Source organism: Triticum urartu, unplaced genomic scaffold, assembly GCF_003073215.2.
Source record: "Triticum urartu cultivar G1812 unplaced genomic scaffold, Tu2.1 TuUngrouped_contig_197, whole genome shotgun sequence".
NCBI lineage: Eukaryota > Viridiplantae > Streptophyta > Magnoliopsida > Poales > Poaceae > Triticum > Triticum urartu.
The window spans coordinates 35,551-44,546 of NW_024112432.1; the positions used below are offsets into that span (position 1 = coordinate 35,551).

The 8,996-nt window shown below is 54.0% G+C and overlaps 1 protein-coding gene across 1 annotated transcript; it reads right to left on the reverse strand.

Moving 5' to 3' along the window:
• Positions 1-4,525: 4,525 nt before the first annotated feature.
• LOC125526817 (putative cysteine-rich receptor-like protein kinase 39) lies at positions 4,526-6,090 on the reverse strand. The gene is made up of 6 exons (XM_048691437.1): positions 5,858-6,090; positions 5,528-5,756; positions 5,281-5,368; positions 4,982-5,065; positions 4,729-4,821; positions 4,526-4,591 (listed from the first exon to the last, which is right to left on the reverse strand). The coding sequence occupies exons 1-6, from the start codon at positions 6,066-6,068 to the stop codon at positions 4,526-4,528; spliced, it is 771 nt and encodes a 256-aa protein (XP_048547394.1). The 5' UTR covers positions 6,069-6,090.
• Positions 6,091-8,996: the final 2,906 nt, after the last annotated feature.

Consider the following 8,996-nt stretch of genomic DNA (forward strand, 5'->3'; position numbering starts at 1 on the left):
GATACAAATATTTTGTAAGATTTTAGTTTAGGAAATCGAGTGATATAGGTTCCTTATCCCCCTGTGTTACTTTGTCGTACTTTTGGTGTCTTAGATCTTTATGCTTCGTACTGACTTGATGCGGGCTGGTTGTCCTGGGCATCCATTGTGCCTTGCTTTGCTACAAATTGAATCTTTTGTGCTTTGTTGTAAACTTGCAGATCAATTATCCTGTGCATTGGCTATACCTTGCTTTTGGTATATCTTTATTGTTTGTGATCTATACTGAACTCATTTATCCTGGGCGGTTACTCTAATTTCCCTGGGATGTTTGAATGTACTAAACACTGTGTTATAATGTAGTTTTAGATGTTGGGTGACCTCGTTGATCCAGGCAGCGTGCCAAGCCGCACTCTCGGTCTAGTTCAAACGAGTAAGAAAACAGTGGGTGCAACATTGACAAGTCTTATTTTGAAAACTATTTGGCTGCTCATGTGGGTATCTTATCTTCTACGAGGAGCATTCCTGTTGGAACCAAAGCTTCTAGCTACCTCTCCTGTCACTCGAGCTGAGGTGGAAGAAGAAGGATGAAGAACACGGTGGACACGGTGGTTTCCGGCGCACATATGCCTGCTGCCCGAACAGCCTTTTCCCGAGCACGAACTCGACACCACACGAAAGACTACCAGAGACTACATCTCTCCTAGCTCCTCAACATGGCTCATACCGGCTACATCCGCTTAAGTAGCACACGCGGACACACGCTACCAGGGCAACAGCCTGCCCGGCTCCTATGCCACTCACGCAAAAGACTAGGCAAACATGCATACACAGACGCACCACGCTAGTTAACAACCACTAAGCGCATGCACTTGACTCGGCTACACACCAACTAACCACGTACTGACTCTATGATCTACACGCACGCGGCCGGCTCCAACAGATCGCAATGGTCTTCGTGCATGTAGCTCCTTCACGCAACCAACGTGAGCACGGACTCACGCTGGGACACACCTGTGCCCACCATGGACCAGAACTGTCGCGTCGACGCCGGTCACCACCGCACGGGCACGGGCATGGCTTATTGCCAACAATTCCCTCCTTGTTGATTTGTACACCGGTACCAAAGCGAAGCCCCCAAACTCCCAGACAGCAACAAACTTGGGTACTCACGGCTCCATTAATTTCACCCAACTCTCGCCTCCTCCTTTTCTCAACGTATTCCATGTTTGAGTGGCAGGTTGGAACAAACTACTGGTCAGAGCCCTCTTGCTCTTGATGATTCCAGCATCAATCAGATTGTACTCTTCAAAGGTGATATCTTTGTCGTAGATGGTCTGCTGAGGTTCCACGCAGTACACTTAATACATCAGTTCACGATGCAAGAAGTAGCAAATGATGTGGGAATCCCTGCCTATTAAACCATGGTTGGTGGCCTATGGTGACATGCTTCTCATGGTTGACCTCTAGGTAAGCTCTGTCGAGTCTAATGGCCCATATAGTAGCTCCTTCAATGTCTTCTGCCATGACTTTGCATTCAAGCCAAAGAAGTTGGTGAAGATGGAGAAATTGGAAAACCATGCCCTGTTTGTTAGCCTTGATAAGAGGAATCCTACATTTTCCTGTATGAGCCAAGAGAGATGTGGAGGAAAGAGTAACTGTATTTATGCTGCCAAGCTTCTTGAAAATTCTGATGAAACTTGGATTGCGATGACTTGGTCAGCCAATGCGGACCCCCCCCGGCTTTGTACACCGCAGGTGCTTATGCCGGTGCCTCAGAAAGAAAACCCGGTTTTATTTAGGCTTCGGCTTGCACATGTGCTTAGGATGGGAGGATGGAAGCAAAGATTGGCTTTCGGTGCTAGCGGCTGCTTAGGAGAGAAAACTGCTGTCCTCACTTCACGGACCAAAAATCCAAACGCTACTTAAGCACCTATGTGAAGCACTCCCCCGTTGTGAGACAGTTTTATTTTGCAGACGCTACCATACTCTCTCTCTCTCTCTCTGAAATAAAGGGTTTCCCCCGCTTTATATTATAAAGCAAACATTCAATACATCCAGCTTGCTGGGGCTGCAGCACAGATATCCCAAAGGAAAACAAGAAGAAGAAGAAAGAGAAATAAATGCCGATACCGGTAGATCAATGAAGAGAGGAAGACCGGCAACCGTTGCACCCTCCGAAGAAGTACCACCACACTCCCAGCATCTCGAAGCGCCGCACCCCAAGCAACACCTTCAAGAAGGAATGCCACGATGCCGCCGCTGTTGCCCGAACAAGTTCTAGGGTTTCCCTGGTACACGAGGGATAGTGGGGAAGGGGTATACCCGATGCCCCTCAGGAAGGTCCCATGGCTCCCGCAGGCGTCATCGCATCGGTGCCGGACAGGCCGACAGGGGTTTCTCCCGACCGACAACCAGCACCACCACCCCAGGCATTTCGAAATGTACCACCCTCGCAGCCACCCACCTGCTTGTGCCATCACGATTACCGGACAACCCTCGCCGCGTCACTGGAGCTGTCAACACGAGACCTGGAGATGGATAGGAGATACCGGCCACGGGAGCGAACACAACTCGACCGGAGGGAGGGGACTGCCTCCACCGCCGCAGCGGAGCCGACCGGACGCGGCGACGAGGACTTGCCGGGCCACGACGGCCTGGCCGGGCCCACTGGACCCGGACAGTCCTGTCACCACGCTGCAGCACGCTGACCAACGGAGTCCTCATCGCCCGAGATCGCCGCCACCATGCCACCACCAGGGAATGTCGCCGCCGAACGCCAAGTCACCGGCCCGCCCCAACCCAGATGGGGCCCAAATGGGCCCAGATCTGGTCTGGGCGGGCGCCGCCAGCCACAGTGCCACCACGCTGCCCCACCGCCAACGGCCGCACCACCGCGTAGAGAGCCACCGGGCCCATGGCACCTCCACCAACCGTGCGAGCAGGGTGGTGCTGCGCGCGGGGAAAGGCAGGCCCGCCGCCGCCAGCTCACCGCGGCCGAGGACGGAGGCGCTCACGGGCGGCGGCGGGAGGAGGCAGGGCGAGGGTGGCGAGCTGGAGAGGAGCCCGGAGGAAGCCCCCGGTCACCTCGCTCGGGAGGCGACGCGGGCGGCGGCGGCGGGAGGGTTTCTCGCCCCCCTTCGGAGACGGCCGGCTCGGGCCGTGAAGCTTTGAATGGTGGCGATGCATGGGCGCAGGGCGTGTCGGCGCGGTGTCGCGGACGTGTGGCCCGACGCGGTGGGCTGCGTGGTGGCGGTGCCAGTCGCGGCCGCGGCGGCCCGATCTGGTCCGGTCCAGGCTTGATTCGGGCGGTGGTGGCGGCGGATGGCTCGGTGGCCGCCGGTGGCCGCCGGTGGCCGCCGGTGGCTTCTCCTCCCGCTCCTGGAGGTCTCCCTCCAGCCTTCATGGGTGGCTGGGGTGGCTATTGCGCGGCTGCAGGGCGGGTGGCGGTGCGTCCGACTTGGATCTGGCGGGGGGATCCGGGTGGACGGCGCGGGTGGGGCCGCAGTCTGTTGTAGCCGTTGCTCCGGCCGTGGGCGGTGGCGCATGGAGGTCCGGCACATGGTGATGGCGTCCCGGGGGCGCGGCAGCTACACGGTGGTTTGGCGGATCTGCCTGCGGCGATGGCCGGCTATCTCCGGCGTCGGTTCATTTTCGTCCGGACCGCTTCGACCGTTGCTCCATGTCCTCGTCGTCCGGGCGTTACTTCGGTCCAAGGGCTGGCCCTCTCCCAGCTGCGGTCCTTCGCTCGTCTCGTGCCCGGCAGCAGGATGGAGCTCGTCTCGGGCCCGGCAGCAGGATGGAGCTCGTCTCGGGCCCGACAGCAGGATGGAGCTCGTCTCGCGCCCGGCAGTAGGACAAAGCTCGTCTCGCACTCGGGGCTGCAGGATGGGCGATGGAGGCTAGTTTTGGCCAGCCTATTGGGCCTCTGCGCTGGGGGTCGTCCAGGGGTGTGAAAGGCGGGGCCTTTCCGCTCGTCTCTTCGGTTGGGGTAGCGCCGGGTCTCGGTTCAGGTGGTGCCTAGGTCTTGGATGCCGGGGCGGCGGCCCCGCTGGTGGTAGCGCGGTGCTTTTGGGCAGAGGCTACGGCTTGGTGCTGCCGGGTGGCCATGGCCGTGCGGGCGGCTTGGCAGCCGGGGTGCGGCGTTCGGTGGTGGTGAGGGGTGGCCGGGGTGAAAACCTGTTCTTTCTGCGGACAGACCGGCCGCGGCGAAACTCGTTCCCTTCTTGAAGGCGTCGTCGCGGCTCTCATCGCCCATCGTGGGCTCTAGGGGAAACTCTGATCCTTGGATCGGGCGGTGGCAGCGCTCCGGTGTCGTGTCCTTGCTGAAGGCGCCGCCTTGGAGTCCTCGGATCGTCGTATGCGGCTTCATCTCTTCGTAGTTAGGGGTGGTGTTGCTGCGCTCAGCGCCTGTGTATCATGCCTTGGGTGTGTGCGTTGTTGTGGTGGCGTGCGTCTGTATCGGGACGTTGGTGATCTTTGATTTATATATAAAGCGGGGCGGAAGCCTTTTTAGGTAACAAACAATACGGCTAGAAGTTTGAACTCACCAAGGCTCTGTAGGGTGCACATCCATTGACCTTAATATACGGTCACCATCACGAAGTATGACCTGAAGTAAGCATGGTTGATCAAAACATGTGCCGTCCCAGGCCCAAAACAGAAGGTGAAATATACGGGGAAAAAAAATCAGAGAATATCCTGGCGTCTACTTGATCACGTTCAAATCCATCAAGATCAACAACAAACCTCAGATGTCTTCGTCTCACCCGTTGTTGCACAGACAGCGCTTAGGGGATGAACATCTTTCAAGCCAGTGTCCTTTACCATGAAAGTGCTCATCTACAGTATCAGGGTGCACCATCCAACCCGTCAAACTTAAGAATATTAATATCCATTGGAATACTATTTTCAGGTCGGAAGCATCAGCAATATATATATGTTCAAGCTTGGCACTTGTTTTTGTAGGATGGGAAAACAAGAAAAACGACTACAATCATACCTGGTCAATTAATGCCCCATGATAGTTTTCTGGTGTCTCTGTATCAGTTAGCATATTAACGATGTCCCCTATGGTTGGCCTTTTCTGTCGATCATCCTCCACACAGCTCAAAGCAATGACGATGCATCTATTTACTTGTTCAGAATACGACTCCAACAAATCACCTGATGCCTCTGATTGTAGCCTAGTCATCCAATTCCCATGTACCTGGATAATGATAGCACAAAGAATGGTCGGTAAAAGAAAACAGAATAGCAGAATGACAATGTACATCCGATATCAATAAATACGATCCTTACAATCTCAGTGAATTGCTCAGAGGTCATTTCAGCACTTCTGCAGTGGCCTTTGGAACCTGCAATTATCTTTATAACTACAACTCCCAGGCTGAATATATCCAGTTTATTTGAGATTATGCCATGATCTATAAACTCCGGTGGTAAGTACCCACTGCAAGCACGACACAACGCGTACTGTTACTGACTGACGAAAATAGGAATTCTGTACTGAGAGAAATTAAACATTTCACATGTAGAATAAGCTTACCGTGTTCCTATAGGACTATCAGTGCTATAGGATTTATCTTCCATGAAGAATCTGGATAATCCGAAATCAGCAATTTTCGGGATCATCTTCTTATCCAGCAATATGTTTGCCGGTTTTAGATCCAAATGAAAAATGGGAGTCTTCAGTTCCTCGTGAAGGTACTTCAAACCATTGGAAATACCCTTAATTATAGCGTAGCGATTGCGCCAACCATGTCCCTTAAATTCGTCTAAAATAAGTAAAGAAAATATTAGAATTCTTGAAACATATATACAGAAAATGAAAGGTTGACATTCTAAGTATACAAGTGAAGCATCATTATACATTTACCAGAAAGACAGTCGCTAAGGCTTCCATTTTCCATATACTCAAAGCAAAGCGCTCTCTTAGTCACATTAGCAAGAACCTTAGGTTTGTTGTACGGCAAGTATTCTTGGCGGGTTTCATGGCAATAACCAACTAACTCCACGATGTTCTGGTGTTGCAAATTTACAAGATTGTAAAATTCCTTATCAAATTGCACATCGTCATGCCCTGGCATGTCATGAAGAATCTTTACAGCAATTTTTTGCCCATCTTCCCGCGCCCCCTATTGGAAAAATATATATGGTTCAGTTTTCTGTTTATAGGGATATATGTGGCATCTATAAAGAAGAAAATATTATACTCAGGTATTCTTCCTGGAATATGCAAAGATTTCTGGAAAGTTATATGCATGTTGTTGCTCAACAAGATTGCTAGAAAACGAATATGAGAAAATGGTGCCCTTGATGATGCATGCGCCTAAATCCCACCACAATAGATGAAATAAACAATGCAAACGAATGATGAATTTATTTTACCATTTCTGAAATTGTCAATGGTTAATCACACCAGGTAAACTTTTCCGTAAGAACCGCTGCCAAGCACCCGGCCTTGAGAGAAATTATCTGTCATAATCTCCAGTGAATGGAGTGGCACACGGCTTGGCCCATCAGCCATGCTATTGGTTCACCTGGATGTAAACGCAGAAGACGCAGGGGCATGTTTACACATACAGATATAATAAACGTGAGCACAGATTTTATGAGCAATCTAACTTGTCGGCTCTTTCTTGGTTCTCCGACGGTAATCCAATCTAGCTTTGCACAACGCAGATCTACAATCGAGCTTTGCACAAAGCAATTACAGCACGACTGCCATACACACACAACAGATCGGCGAGGATAAGTAGTAGAGTCAACGGAGAGCACTAACCTGCAGCTGGAGGGGAGGACTTGCAGCGGGGAAATACGAGCGCTCAACAATACGGAAGTGGAAGGAATCCAAAGAAGGAAGGAAGGAAGGAAGAAGGAGGAGCAAAATGCAAGTGGAAGGAGGGAAGGAAGGAAGGAAGGAAGGGAAACGAGGCCTCTTCTCCGATCCATATCTGTATATCTGTATAATTTGCAAGTGTGGACGAACATGCGATGCGTGTGTTGACTCGTGCGGTAGGTAGGACTCCGCGGTTCATGCTCGGACAAAACACATTGAAGTTGACTATCACTTTGTGCGGGAACGTGTTGCACAGAAGCTACTCCATATCAAGTTCATCTACCGGATCCAGCTGGGGGCCAACGCGGCTGTGCTCTCCATGCCTTCCGGAGCGCTCACCCAAGCGATTCAGCAAGCGGAGCTGCCACTCCTCTTCGAGGGCGAATGGGACTGGTAGATCTCACCTATGGAGGGCGGGGCGTTCTCGGTGGTCTTCCTTGATCCGGTGATGCTCCGGATGGCAACAAGGAGCGGCAAGTTGTTCCTCTCCCTCAACAACCTCATGGTGGACATCCGCGACGCGGTCCTCGACGCCCCCAAGGGAATGGCGATGCCAGAGGTGTGGGTCAAATTGGGAGGAATCCCACCCAAGCAACGGCGCTCCGACCTGCTCATGGCGGCCACCACCATGCTCGGACGTCCCCTGCTGATAGATGAGGAGTCTCTCATTCGTTCGGGGCCGGTCCGTATGCGTTTCGCTTGCCGCAATCCCCACAAACTGAGCGGAGTGGTCCAGATCTGGTTCAATGGCGAGGGTTTCAACATCACCATCGAGCCCGAGCTTCCCCCGAAGCAAATCGCGGCGCCCGCCTTGCCCTCTCCAAATCCTCCTTCTCCAAATGACAAAGGCATGGATGGGGCAGGGCGTGACGGCAACCTGGGCGGCGACAAGGAGGCGGATGCAAGCATGGAAGATGATTCCTTCTACAGGGCGGGGCGACGAACCGGGCACCGTTTCCTTCGACGGAGCTGCCGCTGGCAGGGGGGTCCATGGAGTTGGACCTCTCTATCCCCAACCAGTATGGCTCAAACCTGGGCTCGGTCACGTCCCCCCCGGTGCGGTCGGTGGCGGAGCCTGGTGCGGGCCAGATGGAGGAGCCGCTGGGGGAGGCGCGCACTCCTATCGCGGTGTCCATGGAGACGCTGCCGCTCGCCTCGCGCTCTCCATCTCAAGGTGGCCGCAGCTCCAACAAGCTTGGTGCGGTGAAACAGCTCAAGAAGTTGGCCGCGCGCAAGGTTAGCGCGGAGGCCGGACGTACGGCGGAGCTCCAGGGCGCGCCGGCGACTCCCCGGCAGGCGGTGATGGCGCTGGCTGTTCCCACCTCCGCTCCGATCGCGCTGGAGGAGGCCAAGACGGTGTCTGTCCCGAAGGCCAAGCGTTCCAAGGTCGTCGTGGATGGGCAGGTGGCCCCTGTTCGGGTTAGTGCACGGGCCAAGGGCGCCAAAGGGCACATGCCTTCGCTCCAACGCGCCCAACTCCTCCAAGCACAGAAGAATCTGGAAACCTCAGGTAATCCATTGCCCCGCTTTTCGATTTTGGATTCCTTCTCGGACGAGCACCTAGGCGAGGTGTTGGTGGAAAGTGGGGTTGAACCGATGGGGGAGGGCGGGGTTAGCGAGTTAATCTCGTTGGTGCGCGCTAAAGAGCTGGCTCAGGCGGCTCTTGCAGCGGCGGCTGCTCAACACGCGGAGCGTCTGGCTGTCGAGGATGAGCCCTCGACGTTGCTAAGACTCCGACCCGAAGGGGAGATAGCAACAGGGGTTGCTGCTCCTCCCTCGCCTCGCTGCGGCAAGGTGAGGCGCGTGGCCAAGGCGATCACCTCTAGGGGTGTGCGCCTGCGAAACCGCGTCATATAAATGCGGATGCTCATTTGGAACATCGGTGGCTTCGGCCACTCGGGGCGGCGCACCCAACTTAGAGACTACATCGGGAAAGAAGGGATAGATATAGTAGGGCTCCAGGAAACCATTAAAGCCGATTTTCGTCACCAAGATATCGTAGCCACAGACCCTCTGGAGCGTTTCATTTGGAAGCACAGCCCGGCCGTTGGGCATTCGGGTGGCATGCTGCTAGGCTTTTGCAGTGCCATCTATGAGGTGTTGTCCTGGGAGGTAGGCACCTTTTTTATTGCAGCCAATATTCGCGTGAGAGCTTCGCTACGCGAGCTCGTGATCC

Excerpts from the sequence above, each read along its gene's own strand:
- LOC125526817 (XM_048691437.1), bottom strand. The coding sequence starts at position 6,068 with ATGCCAGGGCATGACGATGTGCAATTTGATAAGGAATTTTACAATCTT. Across the intron at positions 5,757-5,857 it reads CCTTAGCGACTGTCTTTCTG|ACGAATTTAAGGGACATGGT; the intron begins GTAAATGTATAA and ends TACTTATTTTAG. Across the intron at positions 5,066-5,280 it reads CTGAGCAATTCACTGAGATT|AAAAGGCCAACCATAGGGGA; the intron begins GTAAGGATCGTA and ends GATGATCGACAG.